The sequence below is a fragment of the Polyodon spathula genome, chromosome 2 (genome assembly GCF_017654505.1).
Source record: "Polyodon spathula isolate WHYD16114869_AA chromosome 2, ASM1765450v1, whole genome shotgun sequence".
Taxonomy (NCBI): Eukaryota; Metazoa; Chordata; class Actinopteri; order Acipenseriformes; family Polyodontidae; genus Polyodon; species Polyodon spathula.
Genome location: NC_054535.1, coordinates 84,568,055 through 84,590,247, shown reverse-complemented (window position 1 = coordinate 84,590,247; position 22,193 = coordinate 84,568,055). Strand labels below are relative to the sequence as shown.

At 36.9% G+C, this 22,193-nt stretch overlaps 2 protein-coding genes across 5 annotated transcripts in view; both read left to right on the top strand.

Moving 5' to 3' along the window:
- Positions 1–22,193, top strand: part of LOC121302539 (synphilin-1-like) — a 47,992-nt gene continuing 25,799 nt past the window's right edge. For 2 of the 4 annotated variants that reach the window (XM_041232533.1, XM_041232539.1), the window contains exon 1: positions 2–186. The gene's annotated coding sequence lies outside the window, so the exon portion shown is untranslated. Of the gene's footprint in view, positions 187–22,193 lie in introns of all 4 variants that reach the window. The other 2 variants (XM_041232548.1, XM_041232557.1) reach the window with 2 other exon arrangements.
- LOC121327043 (olfactory receptor class A-like protein 4) lies at positions 19,149–19,952 on the top strand. The gene has a single exon (XM_041270828.1). The coding sequence runs from the start codon at positions 19,149–19,151 to the stop codon at positions 19,950–19,952; it is 804 nt and encodes a 267-aa protein (XP_041126762.1).

The following is a 22,193-nucleotide window of genomic DNA, read 5'->3' as shown; positions in this document are numbered from 1 at the left end:
CTCTGAGCGCTCCGCTTCCGGTATGGAAAGGAAAACTGAGATGAGCTGAAAACTGAGCTCCTAGTTCCAAATCCAGCTCCGTTATACCAGTGCAGAACACAGGCGTCAGGCTGAGGCAAGTCGGGGCAAATAATACAACCGGTTGAGTCCACTTCCATTAAAACCGAGTGAGATATATTTGTAAAGGTAAGGATAACAATTAAAATATTTTTTGTTATCAAAGATATTTTTAATATTTACGTTTTTTTTTTTATTTAGTTTTTTTGGCATTGTTTACAAATCATTTCAAAGCAATGAATCTGGGATGTGGAGCGATGAACTGACCTTACGTTTTGTTTGCTTAATAAATAAATAATGTTAATTATATACATATATTTGTTGTAAGTTTAAATGTGGTGCTATGCAGTTCATCTGTGTAGCAATCATAGGGAAACGCCGCCCTGTTTCCCTTATTATGCTTGGATATCTAATTTTCATGAGGATAACATTTGAAATTTCATCATGAGAGGCACCCGGTGGGTCTGTTTACTGTAGGGGTATGTTTAGACTGAAAATAAAGATTAGCGGTCTAAGGCATATTTAAATGTACGAAAAACGAAGAGCAAATTGCGCTTGGTGCTGAGCCTGGGTGGCATTCTAGATTTTTATGTTTTCTTCATTACTGTATGCCTTTTTTTAATGTACTGTGTATTTTATTTTATGTTTTGTTTTCTATTTCGCAACTGTTACGCAAGCTTTTGATGAAAAGCGGTTAATGTCAGAATTGTTTATATTCTCTTTAAAACTGTCATGTTGAACATGGAAATGTCAAGTCTTTAAATACAGAACGTTTTTATTATCTTTGGGCGGTTTAAAAATAGCTTGCAGTACACGCTGTTGTATTGTAGACGGAATGAGAGAAGACAAAAATGTTATAACTCTAGCTGCCACTTAAGTTAGACTGTGGCTGTGATAGCCTAATGCAAGAGCTATTGTATTATGAGACCTAGGATTTTTTTTCTTTCTTTTTTAAAACAAGAGGCAGACAGTTTGACACACATGCGATGGCGAATGAAAAAATCAATAGGCCATTGTGTACAAAGGGTTAACAGATGGATTCCCAGTGCACAAACAAGGGGTCTGATTTATTTATTTATTTTGACCACATGGTTTTACCTATACTGGAGGAGTGTTCTTGCTGAACCCAATTGCACAACACAGCTGTGGCTGTACAAATCCACTTCACAATAACACATAACAAACTGTATTCTTTAGCTCTTTATGGGGGCAGAAAAATATACTGTAAACTGAGTTTCTAATTGTATTTATTAATGTAGTTATGGATTCTAAATACATAATGATTAATACTTGGGTCCAGGTAACTGATAATAGTTTAGGTGAACCCAGGGTTGACTTTGCTGATATGCTGGTAGTGTGCAGATCCTGTGGGTGACTCAGTGAGTGTAAGGATGTAGCAAATGAACCACTAACAATTGTTTCCTTTTGTGCAACATGACTCATTATTTTCTATCCCCATATTATTTGAAAATAATGTCTAATGTAATATTGTCAAAGAATTTACCAGCTAATTTATACACAAACAAATAATGGCAGCAAGCGCACAGTATGTGTACAGTAATCTGTTCTGTGGTATATTTATCACAGTTCACGTCTGTGGAGTCATACCAATGAATTGGGTGGCATCATCCAATTATTGCAGCAAGACTGTGGAGTTTGACATATGCAGTCTTTTCCTTTGTTTGTCAGATGAATCATGTCATGAGGTACACACACGAGAGATGACGTGGTTCTAGTACGTGAAAAAGACCATTGCGTATCATGACAAAAAAGTCCTATAGCATGATTGTTTTTTTTCTTCTTTTTATCCTGTGGCCATTTGTGACACTCCTTCTATAAACTGAAACATCTGGTGGCAATTCTGCCAAAAATAGCTTTCAGAATTAGCTGCTTTAAAATACTGCCGTATATTCATGCTGTAGGTTGGGTTGAACATGATGAAGCTTGGCTTCATTTATAAAGAGGTACATATATTCTGTAGGTCAATATGAGAAATAATTGGCCATATGTCCTCATTGAGTAAATTTATACTGCATTATTTAATTTGCAAGATTTATACAGTAAAAAGGGGGTGGAAAATGTTACCAAATTAATAAAACAGGTTAATTTAATAGCTCAGATGTTGCTTCTTGGTTTTATAACCAGAAAAGTTGTATTTTGTACTATGGCTGGCATGAGTTTAGTAAATCTGGCCCGAAGAACCTTGCTGTAGCAAAGTGGTACAGTATAGCATCTTTCCAAAATGGACCATTTATCAGTAGGAGGCAGTTGCCAGAAAGCATTCTTTAATTTTACAATGCTGTATAACATTCTGTAAAGTGAAGATTTATATTTAACTATTAAACAGCAGTGATCTCACCTGCAGGTGGTGTATGAAAAAGTGACTTTGTAATGCCATGTTTTGCAGTAAAGAGCACAATGTTGGCAAACGTACAGTTTCCACAGGAAATGCTTGCATTCTTTACAGTGCCATGGTTGAAGTACTTGCTTTCTGAATGTGCAAATAATATTGTTTTTGGGGAAAAAAAAGAAGTGTTTGTACTGAAATGCCATTGTTTAAGTCAAGTATGTTTACTATTTTCATGCCATGCTGTAAACTGTTTGGAACTTCTTACACTAGGCTCTGTACTGATATTTGGTTCCATTTTCTTACAAAGATGTCATTCATTTCACCACATGCATAATGGTTGAAGGACTGCTTCATTTTTCCAGATAATTGAGAAGATTTTATGGGTATTGAGGCTTATATAAAGAATGTCAGTTGATTTATATGTCAGCCCTAAGGCATAATTCAGGGGGCACAGGAGAGGGCCTCTTTCCCTATGATTCCTGCCCTTACCTCAATTCTGCTTCATTGCTGCCTTTCCCAAATACTCTGGCCAAGTCAATGTGTGCAGTTTCGGATACAAGGTCAGCTCCAGGTAGCATCTCAAATCCAAAACATTGATATGGACAACCTGTTTGATCAATCCTTGGCGGAGTCAGAGGATATCCAGCCCGAGCAGCTATCTCCAACAGGCAACTTACTGCCCCAGCTGGTTCAGTACAATCTTTCACCTGCAATACCAAGCCCCAATGTGGCGCTGTCCTGTCTAAAACGACAGGGGTCCTGGCCAAGACTGGCTCCAGCACCAAACCAACTCATCTATAAAGATTGGCCAGTCGCCAGGATCTTGAAAGCCCTCTGTGACTCCGAGATCCAAATCCCCCCGAACGCAGAATGCGAGGCTCTATTCCTAATGCTTTGCAAAAGCGTCAAGGCATAGTTCATCTAACCCCTGCCATCCAAGTGCCGCCGTGCAGCTCCAAGAGGCCAGCAGGCCAGCTACACTTCAGCAGCTGCCTCTGCTCCAGGTCCAGCAATGGAGGCTAATACAGCACCAACTCAAGTACAAATCAACCTGTCCGACTTGCATTCAAACCTCCAAACACAGATTCCACCTCCAGCAAATGCAGCAGAACTCGCATATCTCATCAGCAAATATTCAAGGACTTTAAAGCATTTATGCAACCCCATTTGCGGATAACATCTCAACCATAAATACTCGTATTGATGATATGGATGCCCGGTTCAGCTCTCTCCTACCCTCAAGCAGCACTCCTTCCTCATCTACCAACGTACTAGAAATTACATCAGTATTCAGCTTGTCATCTGCCACTGCTGCAGGATTTCAGCCAACCTCTGTTACCAGGTGCAACACCATATCCGCTTCACTCTGCCGTCAAATCATTGAGGGTGAGGATGTTAATCTTGTATCAATCCTCATTGCAACATCCGAATTCATTGACTGGTGGTAAACTGCGAAGACGTATTGGTCACCTTAAAATCCATTGATCCCCACCTGCTAAAAGATCTTACTTTGGGGGAATAAGTTAGTTTTTAGCATTTTTAGTGTACCGGGACATTTTGTTTACTGCATTTCCCCGAGCTGGATCCATGTTTAACATACGTTGTAAAACTATCATTGAGATATGGAGGGACAATGTTTTACGAGTATCATAAAAGTTTTTCAGTCAAAGCAGCAGCCTTCCTTGCATCAGACAACATCATCATCAACTGGAGTACATCTGATCATGGCTTATTCAACCGGATCTTTGGCAGATTGCCGGCTCACTCATGCGGGGTCTGTGCATCTACAACACACTCCATTAACCTCTGCCTGACAACAGCCATTGCACCGGCACCAGCACTACCCAACCTTCTAGGACCCCCCCCCCCCCCTCACTTCAGTAACAGACTGTCAGCCGCAAATCCGATCCATGCATCTGCAAACCCCACCGCCTCATACAACAGGGACAAATATGGACGATCTGTTAAGTTTGCTGGAGAAAGACAAATTTGTAACAACTTTAACAGGTCATCCTGTTTTAACTACAACTGCAGATTCGTGCAAGTATGAAATTGAAATTGAAATGAAATTTCTGCGGCGATACGCACTCCAGGATAATCTGCCCTCTGCAAAGAAAAAAATGACAATCCGCACTGACAGTTTCCATCAACACAGACGCTCTCACTGAAGCTCTCCACTCGCACTGTGACCATTAGTTCACACAGCACCTAATAAACAGGTTACATCACGGCTTCCACACGGGTATCGCCAGCCTCCCTGCTTCCTTCTTCATTTGCAAAAACCTCAGATCCTCCACTTCGGAACCACAAGCCGTCTCCACCATAATTCAAAACTAAATCGAAAAGGGCTTTATGACTGGCCCCGTCCCTTCCCCACCATTACCGGAATACAGAATCAACCCAATTGGCATAGCTGCACGAAAAATATCAGGGAAGAAGTGTCTGATAATCTATCTTTCAGCACCTCGCAGTCAATCCACCTGCAGCATTAATGCGCTAATCCCCCATGATGAGTTCTCACTACAATACATGACTTTTTCAGACACCGTTAAATTCATAAAATAGCAGGGCATGGTGCATGGCTGGCAAAAGCCGACATCACAGACACATTTAAAGTGATGCCCATCCATCCCTCTCTAAGACACCTATTCGGAATTTCCTGGCAAGCCACATAATGTTTCAATGCAGTTAACCTTTGGCTGCCGCAGCAGCCTCAAAATATTCAATTCACTCTGTTGGATGCTGTTAAACGAATACCACGTACCATTTCTCTTGTATCTCTTAGATGATTTCCTCCTCATATCTCCAGTATCACAACCTTCAGCTCAAGCTATCTCGCAACTAAAAATGCTGTTCTCCACCCTGGGCGTTCCACTTTCAGAGGGAAAAAACCACATCATAACTCGTCTGTGTAAAAGGGATATAATTCTGTTATTGATTGCAGAGTGTTTGAACGTTCAAGTACTTTTTACTTGGACAAGCAAACTACTGAGGTTTAATCTCATCCATGAATGTACAGTTCTTGGTAGTATTAGATGCTTGTTGTAATTCATTATTTTAGTATTTTATTGTCCTTCTGGACCGGCATTATGACTGCTTATATCCTTTGATCTGTTTTTTGTCCATCAACAGTAGCTGTTCATTTGAAGTTCAGATGGAAAGGTACGTAAGGGCTGGCTGCACTCACGACTGGCCCACTGTTACCTTTTTAAAACCACAGCTTTCAAAACACTTCAAAGGGTGTGTGACAAGCAGGCTCTGATGGTGACGTCAGACCCGGAAGAAACACACAGTACTGCGAGGTGAAATGTGAACTGCATTGTTGCACGGTTTAATAATGAACAAAATAATTAAAGTGGGGCTAAAGTGGTAGAATGAAAGTTAAAATTAAAAGTACATTTGGCACATATTGTATAGTAAAATAAATATAAAAATGTACTGTTAACCATAGGAAGTAAAACTAGCATGTCAGTCTTTTCAACTTAGATACTGTAGCCTATTATAACAGTTCTGTTCAGTGGAGTGATGTGTGTACATTATGTACTGTACATTTACAGTAGCACATTTGTTTTTTTTGTAAATCAGTTTTGTCTAAGGAAAATTTCCGACTCATTATTGTAGCCGCCTTTGAAATGTTTTACTTTAAACAGGTAACATTCTGCCAATTTTGTAAAGCTGCAGTGTTGTACTGTGGTAATGTAACTAATTTGTAGAGTATACTGTACCTGTCGCTTACTCCATAGTAAGCGGTTCGAATCCTAGAGCTCTCTCTCTCTCTCTCTTTTTTATGCATAGAATTTGAACACAGTAAGTTTTTAACCTGGTACATCAAATTGCCTGTGTTAACCATACAATGAAAAAAACTGAGCCAAATTAAAATCGAACCTACAACAGCTGGAAAGTGGCTATTACCACAGCACACAATCCTGCCTCTTACAGAAGCTGATGACATACAGGTTCATCATCCGTCTGTATGGGTTTTTATTAAATAGTTTGCACATATTAAGGGTGGGTTAGAGTACTATAAAATAATTATAATTACTCAAGCACTAATTTATTACTCACGTACCCAAAAAATGTAACTCGTATCTCTTCATGAATGTAAGTTCAGTATATTATAGCGACCCAGTCATTTTAGGTTGGCAAGACTTTTGTTTTGTCTTGTCATGCCCTTGCTCTAGGTGGCATGACTCGCTAATTATCTTGTTATGTACTGAATCATTCTGAGAGAAATGTACGTACATTATGACGTTTTACAGGACTGGTGGCACCCGTTTTAAGGAAGGATCTAGAACCGATTTAAAAAATGTGTCAGGAGGACTGACGTGCTTTCTGGGGATGCAGACATCTGCAAACCCATGTCCCGACAGACCCTTCATGCGTAAAGGACGTGGGTATAGCACCCCGAGAGCCTTGTAATTATTAGCCACAGAAAGAAATATTGTTTCTGTGTGTAATGTACTGTAAGTGATGAGACGCTATGTTGCATTTATGAATGAACTGAAATAACATAAACTTATCTTGATCATAAGATTGACAAATAATGATAATAAACACTAGAAAACAATGTAGAAAAGTATTTCCTTTTTTGGTTTCGTTGTGGTACAAATAAGGAAGGTAAAATAATGGGATAAATAGCAATAAGGCACTGTGGGATGTGGATATACTGTAATAGCCACACACCCCGGGTGCGTTATAAGACACAAGGCGAAGCCAAGTGGCTTTAATTAGAGTATATAGTATAGTATTAGAGTATATCCCACACCCTGACGTGCCATATAAAATGGATCAACCAACATTACAAAAAAAGCCCCAGTAAAAACATGTTTTAATTAACAAAAAAGTAATTTTTATTAAATATCCTTCCACCTCTACCTGACCTTAGAAAAAATTGTTCTTTAAAACACAAAAAAATAAAACCAAAAATGCATTAATTAAAAAATGATTTCAGATGCTGAACTGAACATTGCCACTGAAAGTACAGTTTTGATTCGTTACACTTGTAATTCTTGGTTTATTCATTACATTTTAAAGTAAAATATTACTGCCCATTTTCATCATGACACAGCACAAATGAGTCTGCCTTTAAATCACGCAGCACAAATAAGACTGCTTTTAAATCACACGACCCTTCCTCACAAGACCTGCAATAGTGCGTTTTTTATTTATTTTTTTATTTTTAAGTTTTTATCATCCTTTCTTATCCGGGGTAGTACCAGGAGGTATCCATACCAGATTTGTGCTAGTACAGCTTCACAGGGGTGAGAAAGACGTTATTTTAATATCTCATGTACACTTCGGTTTCCCAAAAGTTCAATCATTTACATAAATCTCGTCGGTCACGTTTATTGCGGTAAATTCCAATATGTCTGCCTTTTTTCTTTTTAAATTCTAGGTGTATGGCTATCTGCCAGAGATTTGCCTGATTTTGAAAAAAAGTACTATGGTGATATGCTGTAATATCAACACCCCCATGTGACCTATTTTGACCAATCAGGATAGAGTATTTAAAATACCCATTTTATAACAGCAGTTGAACCATATTCAAGTTACTGTAGTTACAGTAAATATGAATGTTTTAACCTTAAAGAACACCAATTATAAGTATCTAAACATTTCTAAACTACTGACCTGAAAAAAATTATCAAGTTTTACCCTTTTTTGTTTATTTTTTGCAGTTGGTGCAATGCTTTCTACTTTTTTTTTTTTCAGGACTCTTTTCTGAGATGGCAATAATAACGTGCAGCAGTAATCCATGTGCTTGAAAAGTGTTTGTTATTTTTTTTTCCCTTCACTGATGCGACTTAACCATCCAAATCACGTAATCATGTTATATGTTGATCCAAGTACTTCCTAATTTGGTCTAGTTGCTGTAGCGGAAAGGGCACTTCGATTATAATTACCGTGAATAGGCATACATTTTAAATGGGCTTTGCGGAAATTGAGAAGGGCAACCACAGCAATTGCTACATGGCCGGTGTTAATTTCAAGCCCTGTTATTGTTGTAAAGTTTAAGTAGCATTTTCCCAAAACCACATCAAGTATCTCAAGCTGCCCTGTGATTACAGTAATTTTTCTTTTTTTTTTTACTAACTTCTGCTATACACATCATTTTAACAAACTTTAGTAGTTATATTGTGCTTTGGGTAGTTGCCGAAAATCAACATTTGATTTGCCAATAAATATTTTTTTCAAAATGGTTGTAGATTTCTTTATGTTAAAGAAACAAACAGAACAAAACTGTTGGCTTTCCATTTAACTCTTTTCCTCTGTTTGCGACAGTTACACTTTTAATCATTGCTGCATAGGGTAAACAGCACAGCTAAGAAAATAAATGTTCATATACATTCTGAGCAAAGAAGTGCATGACCAGTCTAATGGATAAGCACGATGTGTTGAAAAGATGATGAAGACAGATGGGGAGGTTGTTGTTGTATACCCTAACAGGAAATGATGAGTTCTTCCAGTTCATTGCACCAATCATGTGATAATTTTGGAAGAAACAAATGTAATTGAAAATTCAGGTGTTTATCAGCTGAATCACACACAGTATCCTACTATTTTAGGTATAAGATTTGCCGTCACTGCCAACCAAGTTTGAAACATAAGGATAAATGTGTTAATCTTGCCAATTAATCTGTTTAACTTTGGTCAGTAGAACAATAACATGAAGCCCCTTTCCATGAATCTTCCAACAGCTGCAAAAAATGACTGAATCAGCAGTTTTCATTGCGAGACTGGACATTTTGCACTAATAATGTCTGTGATGCTGTGTAAGTCTATCGTCAGTGCATTTTGAGTAGCACAATGTTGCTGATTTTAGCTGGTAAGTGCATATTGGTGGGGGTGGATATTAACTGTTGTCTGGGCTCAAGTTTATGGTTGATGATTCCCAGATGTGAGAGGGTTTAGGGTTTTACAGTGAGGAAAGTGAAGGAGCCAATGTTATACCTGCACAGAAACATGCATACTGGCTGCTCTCTACATTCCTTCTATTACCGTTCTTAATCTTGGTAAGTTCAGCTCCTTTCTTTGTATCTGGACAACCCAAATATTATAGCGCAGTGAGATCTCCTCAATATTACATGGAAAAACTGAAGCACGGGTTTGATTAATTTGCCTGAGGTCACAATGAGTCCATAGCAGATAAGGACTGCCTGTTATCTGCCTGTTTAATACTGAACCACAATACCCCCATTAAATGACTGAAAGCTAATCCATCAGTGTTGTAAACCTTGGAATGCAGGGCTATTGGCTATCTTTGTGTTTCAACCTTGGGTTATCATAATCCAAACCTTCTGAATAATGCAAACTTTCTTTATACTACCCTATCAAAAACAGAGTATAAGTTCTAGAATACTACAGTAATACCACAGCGTGTTGTAACACGTTTACGAGTATGAAGCGCAACTACAAAAACATGTATCTAATGTATTTGTAAAAGGGTATGTGCTGTACAGTATTCCATAATTGTGTTAATCTTTTAAAAGTAGAACATATATAAAGGAGAACTGGCTATTATAGACAGTCCATAAAACTAAAACTGTACAGCGGCAGCTATTTTACAATTTAAACATATTGTTAACATTTGAGTTCCAGATGCTTAACGGATATTACCATGTTATAGATACCATTAAAACATATTAAAGTCAATGCAATGAGTCTGCTGGATATTTCAAGCAACAGTAAAAACATCTGTTTACTATGCTTCTTTTTTAAATTCTTAGAATTCATTGTTTGGTACCATTGGTTTCTACTAATTTCTTCCATTTCACCAGCTAAGAAACTAGTGGCCTAGGAATCAAAATATCAAGGTTTAATTTGGTTGACATCATTTGTATAATAATAAATCATTTTCAGTTACCTGTGGTACATAAAAGAAGCCAAGATGTTCATCAAATGTGCATCTCCTCCCACAAAATCAAGAGGATACATTTCAAATGGAGTATACATTTACAGTACTGATTAGATGTTAATCATTTTTTTTTTATTTTGTTATCATTACCCATGGACATAAAATATAATGCTCTGACTTGTACATGTTTAAAACATTTTGTTGAACAGCACCAGGGAATCCCCCTAGATTACTGTACATGAAGGGGTACACCCACGGTAAGCACCGATAGGTACAGTAGCTACAGCAGTCCAAGGTGGTTTAGCTTAGTGTAAAGTTCTTCATGAAATCTTGCTGTGGCTTGACCCACTGATTATTGATCCACCCACAATATTCTCTCATTGGGTTAAGCCCTAGCAGGATTTCATTAGAGAATTTTAGGTTGGCATAATTGCTTCATCCTTTTAATTTAAAGCCACACATAGTTTGCTTTTTTATAATTCATTTTACACCATTGAGGATTTGATGAACAGTGAAAAAATCTAATTTAAAATGAATCCCAAAATACTTCACATGTTTTATTTGAAACAGTTTTGTGTTTCATTTCAAGATGTGAACTGAATAATCGACTACATTATACTTATCATAGTTCCTGCTAAGAGCTAATAAACAGGCTACAGCTGTTATGTACAGCTGTAACAGGGTGATGTTACATACATGGGTCGTTGGTGAATAGTCACGTGTCAGACACACAGCATTGGATGTTGACCTGCTGCACAGGCGTGCAGATTTAATAACACAGGCCCTGACGCTAGGGTGCCAACAATGGTAATCCTAGCACCAGATTTAATAAAGAAAACAAAACTAAGCTAGCAATAAAGGTTTCCCACACAAGTGCTAGTCCCACTAAAAGGAACGTCCTGCTCCAGGAACCTACTGCTCTATGCAAACCCTCTCTATACTGTTTGGGATCAACATCCCCTAAACTGACCTACTTCCCGGCATCCTCACGGCTACCCCGGCCTCTTCAGACGAGAGCGGACACTCTCCTCCTTGATTTCAACACAGCGAGCTTTCGCGCAGTGCCCCTCTGTATATCGCTTTATAGTTTTCCATATACTCTACAAAAAACTGACACATTTTAAAATCTAATATGAAATACTGTACTACTATCATGCCTTCCGGTATACTTGTGCGATGTAATTCAGTAGTTTCTTTGATTGCATGATGTTAATTAAAATATCTAAATTCTGTTCATGTAGTTTTTTTTTTTTTTTTTTTTTTTTTTTTTTTTAATTATGTCTCAATCCTGAAATTCTAGGTGATGCAAAATGTTTGGCTGTATTTGTAGGTTACCTATTGAAGTACAACTGAAAAATCCTTGGAACCACTTCAAATTCAAATACATGTGGGTCTTGGAGGAAGAGAAAAACTCATAGTCAAGGAAGTCCAAGGGAAAAAAAAAAACACAAAAACAGATGCACTGGATAGTCAAATTGTTTTTAAGTTTTTTATCTTTTCAAACTCGGAACCGTAAAACAACTTTCTGTGTTAAATTAAGAAACCTCTTTAAAAAAAAAAAAAAAGAAAGTTCTTATTGTCATACAGCTATTTTGTTTAAATTATGTTTTCAAAGACAGCACCAATATCTCTAAACCATTCTAAATGGCACTGTTTTCTTCTGTGGAAAATACTGTTTTATAGAGCCCTACTGTAATAGTACTCTTGAATGGAAATTTCTGTATGTATTCCAACATTCAAATGCAAAATATAAAACATTTCCAGATGGAGAAGGTTTATGCCTGCATACTCTACACTTTACAGTATAGTATTTATTATACATTTGGAGTTGTGTAGTGATGTCAGTGTCATTACATTTTTGTTTGAGATATAAATATTGTTCCCTCTGTGTTGCACAGCTGGTTTCCTGCTAAATCTATCCAGTCTACACTTTGCTGTTTACGGTATTTAACAGGGCATGTGAGAGCGATCTTTGTTAGCAGCTCTTCTAAAGGTATAATCCATTGAAGTCAAAAACCCTTATCTTGGTTTTTGCAGAATTTTACCAAAATGTACGCTTTGCTTTCCTGAGAGAGTTAAAGTATAATTTTTTTTTTTTTTTTTTTTTACAAGTTACTGTACATGTGAGGACTGATATGTCACAAGTTTTCAGAAAGCAGATTTCTATCAAGTAATGTACTTTATAAAATAGTTATATTAAGAGTCTCAGTCTGTTATACTAGTTTATAAAGTCAATGAAGCTATCGATGAAAGTCCTTGATGCCTGTAAGTCCCACTTTAGAGTATGTTATTACATTGATGGTTTCAAATGTTTTACCTGGGTCCCTGATACTCAGTTCCAGGGCTGTGGACTCAAATGACTGTGAAAGACTGAAGTTAGTTTTGTGTATAAAAACTCTTTCAGACTTTAATCTGTATTGAAATGTATACATTGGCAAACAGTACTGTTTTTAATGTTAAATTTTACAGGTGCAATGTAATTATTTTGCATACATATTAGGCACAGTTTCCAAGAGATGTGAATTCTTTAAGGCGGTTTTCATTACAATGTGTTAGTCATATCAGTTGTGTACGGCAGTGGTACTGCTAATGTGTTAGGAGCCAATAAACAGTGCTGTATCAAACCGTGTTACTGTAAATATCAAGCAGAGCAGTCTGAGGTCTTGTCCAAAGGGATTTCTTGGTAAGCACTAGACCCAAAGCAACCATACCATCATTATATCCATCACCATATCCATTATCTCTCGATGTAAAAATGGCTTTTTTAGAAACTGCAGAATTAGAAAGCCAGTTCAAAGCTGTTGCTAATCTTGGTTAAACACGCCTATGTTTTAGCAGGAGAACATATTTCAGTGCTGTATGTGCTTCCTGAGGAAAATTATGTTTTAAAAAGTAAAATCTGAAACCCCCTGCTACTTTTTTGGACCAAACTTTTGGATGACCGTAATGTTATTTGCAGCACTTTGTCAGTAGGCACTCTTTTTGTTTTGCACATTTGAGCAAGTTTTTTGTTTTGTTTTGCGATTCAGAATGTTCAAGCAGACAATTATCGTCAATCAGGTTCCCAAAGCACTTCCGAACAGAGCCAGCAATCTGAATATCGGAACCCAGTTTTGTTACACCATGTACCTCTTGCAGGTACTGTACATGACACGGACACCAGAGAGTGATAATCAAGCTATTCAGTTTGCTGGGTTAGATGAGGTGACCTGTCTATAGTACACTACATGTATCTTGCTGAGTATAGGCTGGAGTAGAGATGACTTAATGCAAAGAGACAGGCATACTGTTAAAATATTGGCATTGTTTTACTTTTTAAATCACTAAGTCGCAGGCTTTTCTCTTTACTGCAAGCTCACACTTTTAAGGTTTTTGAACTCAAAGATTCTTCTTGAACCCTGCCTTCTCTACATATGTCTTTTTGGCACTAATAGGTTCTTGCCCTGTAATCACAGCTCTTGTTTGAAGAGAAGGAGTACTTAATCACTTGGTGCTGCTTTGGAGGCTATATAAATTACTGCTGTGAACTTTTAAACTTGCACAGCCTCTGAGTAAACCTGATAAGAAGGAAATGCCCTTCATTGGACAAAATGTACTTTAATGGTATGTAACAGTTTACTTTTGTATACCTAGTTTGTTTAGCAAGGAATTTCGCACTCGAGTTCAGTTAACACCCAAGTTTGATTAATTTTGATAGGTGTGAAACCTAGAAATATATTTGTTTCACATCAGAGTGCGCAGCAAATGAGGGGACTCAGATTCACTTAAAAGGGTGATCTCTGCTCAATTGAGGGGGAATTCAAATTCATTTCCCGCTCAAAGTCAGGCACTGTGAAACCAATCGTATTAGAATTCACATTGTTAGAAAATGCAGCAGCAACATACAAGACATGCACATTATTTAACAAAATGGTGAAGCAACTCACCAGAACGGGAAACACCAAGTTGCTTGGCGACTTGTGTCTGATTTAAGGTTTTTTTCAAGAGCTCGAACAATTTCCAACTTTGGCAGTGGAACAGCCAACATAAATTCAAATAAAGTATTCCTCCTTTGAAAATGTATTCTCCTTGCACATCATGTAGTACATCATCTAGTACAGTGGGTCTGACATGGCCGCAACATTCCATGTTTGTTTGCTTGTTTTGTTTGTTTTATATATATCTATCGTAGCGATCTATATATATATATATATATAAGATAATCTGTGTGTGTGTGTTGTGGTGTATGATATATATATATATACATACACATATATATATATATATATATATATATATATATATATATATATATATATATATATATATATATATATATATATATATATATATATATATATATATATATATATATATATATATATATGTATATAGGATATATAAGCACCCCCCTTGGGTGTTTTCAGAGTTTGTTGTGGTAGAACCTGAAATCTTGATGCATTTAAATTGATTTTTTATTTTCTTTGATTTACACAACCTACTCAACATTTTGAAGAGGCAAGAGATGTTTTATTGTGATACATAAAAAAAAAAAAGAAAAAACAAACAAACAAACTGAATGTCTTGGTTAGATAAGTATTCACCCCCTGAGTCAATACTTGGTAGAACCACCTTTGGCAGCAATTACAGCTGTGAGTCTTTTGGTGTAAGTTTCTACCAGGTTTGCACATCTGGATCATTTCTTCTTGGCAAAATTGTTCAAGCTCTGTCAAGTTGGATGGGGATCAGTGGATTGGTGGACAGCAATCTTCAAGTCTTGCCACAGACTCTCCATCGGATTCAAGTCCAGGCTTTGACTGGGCCACTCTAGGACATTCACTTTCTTGTTTTTAAGCCACTTCAGTGTCGTTTTGGTAGTGTGCTTGGGGTCATTGTCCTGCTGAAAGGTGAATCTCCATCCCAGTCTTAGGTCTTTTGCAGACTGAAGCAGGTTTTCCTCAAGGATTTCTCTCATATTACCGAATTACAAATGGTACATTGAAATTTCGTTCTATTTGATATTTTATTTTAAAACACTGACACTCAGAATCAATTATTGTAAGGTGACATTGATTTTATGTTAGGAAATATTTTTAAGAAAAATAAAAAACTGAAATATCTTGCTTGCATAAGTATTCAACCCCTGTGCTGTGGAAGCTCCCAGTTTGCACCGATGAAAGAAATTGCCCTAACGAGGACACAATTACCTTACCATTGGCCTCCACCTGTGAACCATTAAAGTTGCTGTCATTTTCTGGATAAAAAGGATCATTGGTAAGGCTGTGATTCTGAAGGAAAATGAAGACCAAAGAGCATTCTACAGAAGTTAGAGATAAAGTAATACAAATGCATAGATTAGGGAAAGGGTACAAAATAATATCCAAGTGTTTGGATATCCCAATGAGCACAGTTGGATCAATAATCAGGAAGTGGAAGCTGCATCACACCACCCAGGCACTGCCAAGAAAAGGCCGTCCCTCAAAACTCAGCGCTCAAACAAGGAGGAGACTTGTGAGAGAAGCCACAGAGAGGCCAACAATCACTTTGAAGGAGCTACAGAGTTCAGTGGCTGGGAGTGGAGTAATGGTGCACCAGTCAACCATATCAAGAGCTCTGAATAACATTGGCCTGTATGGGAGGGTGGCAAGAAAGAAGCCATTACTCAAAAAGTACCATCTGAAAGCACATCTGGAGTTTGCCAGAAAGCATGAGAGTGACCCAGCTGCGATGTGGGAAAAGGTTTTGTGGTCAGATGAGACAAAGATAGAGCTTTTTAGCCAAAACTCAAAGCGTTATGAATGCTGCAAACCTAACACTGCCCATGCCTCAAGACACACCATCCCTACAGTGAAGTATGGTGATGGCAGCATCATACTGTGGGGATGCTTCTCATCAGCAGGGACTGGGCATCTTGTTACAACTGAAGGAAGAATGGATGGAGCAAAATACAGGAAAATACTGCAAGAGAATCTGCTTCAGTCCGCTAAAAAACTGAAGCTTGGGAGGAAATTTACCTTTCAGCAGGACAATGATCCCAAGCACAAGGCCAAAGCAACATTGGAGTGGCTCAAGAACAAAAAGGTGAATGTCCTACAGTGGCCCAGTCAAATTCCTGATCTCAATCCCATTGAGAATCTGTGGCACTATTTGAAAATTGCGGTCCACAAGCGTCGTCCAACCAACCTGAACAACCTGGAGCAAATCTGCCAAGAAGAATGGGCAAAGTCACTCCGACACTGTGTGCAAAGCTGGTACATACTTACCCCAAAAGACTTAAAGCTGTTATTGCTGCAAAAGGTGGCTGTACTAAATATTAATGTGTGGGGGTTGAATACTTATGCAAGCAAGATATTTCAGTTTTTTTTATTTTTCTTAAAAATATTTCCCAACATAAAACCAATGTCACCTTACAATAATTGATTTTGAGTTTAAGTGTTTTAAAATAAAATATCAAATAGAACGAAATTTCAATGTACCATTTGTAATTCGATAATATGAGAGAATTGGTCAGGGGTCTGAATACTTTTGCAAGGCACTATATATATATATATATATATATATATATATATATATATATATATATATATATATATATATATATATATAATAAATAAATAAATAAATAAATATATATATATATATGTGTATGGTGTGTAGGTGTGTCAAACACACGGGGACTTTAACACAGTCTGGGTCCCCTTTAAGAACCAGAAAATTGAAACAGTGAATGGATTTTAAAAAACTGAGTGCACTTTTAATAAACCAATCAAAAATTAAACAAAACAAACAAACACCTAGCTCCTACCTGGAGCACTAACTAACACAAGCCGTAATCTACCTCGCACGGACGGCTAAGCCGTTTACCTGTCAACACGAAAACACACACAAGGTCTTCACACTCTACCTTGTACTACGATTGCTCACACCTACGATCGGGCTCCTCACACACCAGCAGTCCCGAACAGACTGGCTGCTCTCTATAAATACCCTGCACTTGGCTCTAATTTACAATTAACACCAGATGCAGGGGATAACTAATTAAACAGTAAACCGGTGTGCATTTTCACATGTTTTTAGCAGGGAGGATATTAACCCCCTCCCTGCTGTATTACTATAAAAGCAGTCGGTAAAATGGCAACATTTTTGTTTGTTTAAGTGAATTCTAAATCAAACACACAGCATTTACTGTAAGATTTAATCCCTGTATTTATATTATTGCTACAGTATAATACCTTTGTGTTGATTCCATAGATTAGGAATAGGGTATACAGTAGCGTTATCCTTGAAATATCTAGCAAACCTGGATTCATTTGACTTCAGTATATTGAAAACAGGTTTGAAGGAATCATTTTATATTTTGTGCAGATGCATAAAGTTCTGGTACATGTATTTTAAAATACATGTAACCTTTTATTAAATAAATAAGCTTTTTACATACTGTAGTATTTTATTCTTGCATATATTTCTTTTGAGAAAATGCTTGAAACAAAACATTACATTTAGCAGTAAGTAAGTTAAGGTCAAATAATATGCAAACGGTTCCTTTTAAACATGCTGTAGAACCAAAAATAACAGTATTTTGGAGTAATGTTTCAACTGAAGGGTAGGTACTTTAAAGACATATTTTATCTACAGTAAGACACTGTACTGGTACACACAACTACCGGTAAGTGTACCCAGCTCCTGAATAAATACTGAAAAGTAACTGGATCTTTTGTCCTTATATGGGCATGTTTTTAAAACAGAAGTGTTAAAGTATAGCTGGGTGATACTGTAACTTGTACCATTTTGGTTTTGGCCTTTGTTTTACCCTGAGAAACATTGTTTTTACAGGGGAGGGTGATTTATTTAACGTGACTTGACTGTTGTCATTATGGATTTCTGGCGGTGTGCATTGAGGACCAAATTAAACAATGTTCACAATTGGAGGGAGAACTAATAAAACAATCTTAATGTGGATAGTGCTCATTAGCAAAATAAACTTAGCAGCAAATGTCAATTTTGATTTGTGATGCAAGTATTTATTCAGTGTGCTGCAAAACTGTCGGAAAACATTGCTGAGAAAACAGTAGCCCAAGTGAAAGGTCAAGATAATATGCATTGGTTGGCATCAGGCATTCACACTAATTACATCCTGGGACAAATACAGTAATTCTAGATTACAATTCCGAAGCAAATTTGAAAAGTTGCTTTGTCAGACTATGCATTTTTCTTACAGTATACTAAAACAGAAAAATGCTTCCTTATAGTTAACTTAACTGGGATCTTGTAAAGCGTGCAGCTACAGTAAGCCTCACACTACAGTACACTATGTCCTCTGAAGCACAGTTTCCTAGACAAGTAAAACTATATTTTATTCTTCCATTTAGAAATACCTTGACCAAAATATGTAAAAACCCGAATTTAAGAAGCACATTTCTACTGGGGAGCCATAAAATGTTTCAAAATCTGTTAATAACATTGCATGCAATGTGATCTGACCCTGGGGAATATATAATGCATTGTCACAAGAGGCTTGTTTTTTCAGTGAAGCAGGAGGAGTTTTAATTATGTTTACTGTTCAGGTTTGTTTTTGCCTGTTTCAGTAAAGGAGGTGGGGAGGGACGACAATATAGTGTACTGTAGAGCAGGGAATGAACTGCATGTTTATTCATCTCACACAACTGGTTACTGAGTACTTTCTGGAGATCTAAGGACGGATTTTTAATTTAGAAAGCTGCCTACTTCTATTTGATAATGTTTGTCTTTTCAGCAATGCTTGAACTAGTTGTATACCTTGCCCTTGGCTTGATTGGGTTGGTAGGAAACAGCGTGCTGCTCCATGGTGCTTGTAAATGCTTAGCTGGACGACGAAGGACATCATGCATGTTGCTTCTTAACATTGCTGTCATTCATTTGACCAGGATCATGGTGGTAAACGTGCTGAGTATCATCTACAGTGTGGGCGGTGTGGTGATATTCGATATGGCTGGCTGCAAAATCTTCAAGTTCACCTTTGCCCTTACGAACATGCTTGCCATCTGGTTTACCCTCTATGTGGCACTGTTCTATATTGTTAGGCTTGACCGGGTGGTACATCCAGCAACTTCAACCCCCAGAGTGAGTCGACAAACAATACATCTTGTAGTAATGTTGGTGCTGTGGGCAATTGGATTGGGAGTCAGCTCTCCTCTCTTGATATACGCAGATAAAGCAGAAAAAATCTCTAATGCTTCTTACTCATCAAACCAGGTCTACACTTCGTGCCAGGTCAACTATACCAGCCTTATAGTGCACCACGTATATGCACTGGTGATTTTGACTGCTGTGGACTTGGGGCCCCTGATAGTTTTGCTTCTTGTCAGCATCCGGATAGTGATGCTTCTGAAAGAACATCGCGTTGCAACTTATGGAGACATCTGGATCGGTGAAGACAAAGCAGAGAGTGAAATTTTCATGGCTTCCAAGCTTATTTTGCCTCTTGTGTTTCTTCTGATTGGTTTGTGGGTTTCCCATTTTGCTTTGTTGCAGTTCTTAGATAAGTTAGATTCTTATTACTTCATTCCTGTGATACTTGCTGTACTGTCTTCTGCCTATTCTGCTCTCAGCCCTTATATTTGTATCGCTATTAGCAGCAAAGTGAGGCAGTGTTTGAGACCGTCATGCTTTTCAAAGCCTGTACAGCAGAGTCCCCCACCTGCCACTGTATTGAGCTCACCCTATGCTGAGTAAATATGTTATTGAGAAAGAAGTGGATGTCCTAAGAGTACCAGCTAAGGCATTATGTGTACAGTATACTGTTGACCTGTAAGGAGCAGTAATGGAAAATGAGGTAACAAACAAATATTCTAAAATGGTCACCTATAGTTGTGCCAGTAGAATCCAGTCTTTCCACTGCAACTACTGTACAGCCCTTAAATACAAAGGTAGGTATGAAATAGGGTATGAGATAGGATTCTTGCCTTGAAGTCAACAATGTTTCACTTTTGTACAAGAGCAGTAAAAACAGTAAGAACATTATTTTGCATCATTACAACAATTCAAGATCTGTACATGTAAATATTAGGGTTTTTACAAATGATAATCAGGCTATATTTTAAATAAATAAATCATTGTAAATTGTAATCATAGATAGATATCAGTTGTTTTAAATGAATACTTTATAATCCATATTCTTTACAAATAAATAGCAAAGAAGCTTCTATAGTAGAATTATAGAATGTTGGTGTAATTTATATAGTTTGTAGTCATTTTTTAAAATTATTTTTCATTGTTACAGGGTAGAAGTATATGAAAAGCTCCTGTGTAAGTGTTTCATAACTCTTGAAAGAATGGAATACTAATCATTGCATATCAGTTTAAGATGGACAGCTAGCTATGACAGCTTCACAGTTTTTCTGAACAATGCCTTATTGTTACTTTTTTCCTAGCCCCTTATTTCTGTCCTTTTTAATCATAATATAAATGCAATATAGTTGTACACACTATTTCATGTATAAAATGTTCATAATACATGATAAAGTACTATGCATTGCTCAGAGTTAATAAATCCACTTCATAGGGATAATTTGATAGTAGTTCTAGGTATTGCAATGGTTTTAGCTTACTGTGAAATTAGAAACTTTGTGCTGCTGCAGTCAATGTAATAATCATTTTGGAAAATGCATTTGAAATGTTTTTTTCTGATATTGGGAATTTACAGTTGGGTGATGGTTATTTTTAATGAGTGTCATGTAATAGTATAATTGTTTTAAATGGAAAATAGTGATTCCTTGGTTGGTGCATCTGAAATCTATTGGAACCGTACAGATATATTAATTTTCCATTCTGGGATTTGTAAGCATGCTGAGGTTTGGTCACCTTGGGAATTGATTCCAGCTGTGACCCAGAACTGATTTTATTTTACAGTCTACCTTGTATGCAAACCAGGTTTACAGTAATATAGCTTTCATCTAATTTTATTGTATTTATGCCCAAAAATGTTTTTTCTAAATGATAGAAAATTGAACCCCCCTGCATGTTGTAAACTAGGCCCCTTTTGTTATTTTTTTTTAAATGCATCTGCTGTGCTATATAAAAAAAACAAACTGTCCAACATTTTTTGTTTTGTTTTCATCATCTTGTGACTGACATTTGCTGGATGTTCAGATAGTATTGGTCTATAAAGATGAGGCAGTGCTATATATTCTGTCTACCTGTGATGATTCATAACAGCTAATCAGATACATCATTGTTGCAGCCTATTTGGGACCCAGCTCTATTGCTTAGGGGTTCAATAAATAAAGCAATAAAAAGAGTTGCTATGTTACATCTCCTCCAGTCTAAAGACTTGCACAGTACGCAGCACCATTTTCTTTACAGGAATAATGCTTATTTTGTATGCCAGCCACACCCTGTCTTTCTTTTTTAATGAAATGTGCATTCTAAAATCCATATTTGAATTTATATTTGTGTATTCTTCCTGTAAAATGTTTGTAAAATATAAATTGGTTAATATTTAATAAAAACATACTATTGCGAAAGTTCAGTTTGTGTCAGACTTTACATTTTCTGTTTTATAAATATAGTTCTCAATAATAATAAGATGTTACCATCGCTGTTAGGTACATATAGACATATTATAGTATATCATTAAATATTTTAGAGAATCACAGTTTTCTTTATCTACAGTACATACTCCCTTATTTTTCTTTTTCAATCCTGGGAATTGATTTATTGGGTATTCAGAACCCAACAATGTTTTATTATAATTGCCACCTTTCATTTCTATGTTTTCCTTGACATACACTTTTTTTTTTTTTTTTTTACTACTCCCATAACTCCAGCGTAACAGAGAATTGTTGACATTACTTGGTCTAAATATCCTTAGCATTTGTTATTTTTTATGCTCATTTACAGAATCAGGCTCCTGGTCTGGGGGGATTTCTGGAATGTAAAGAATGTGTAGCAATACTAGCACTGTCCCTGGATGAG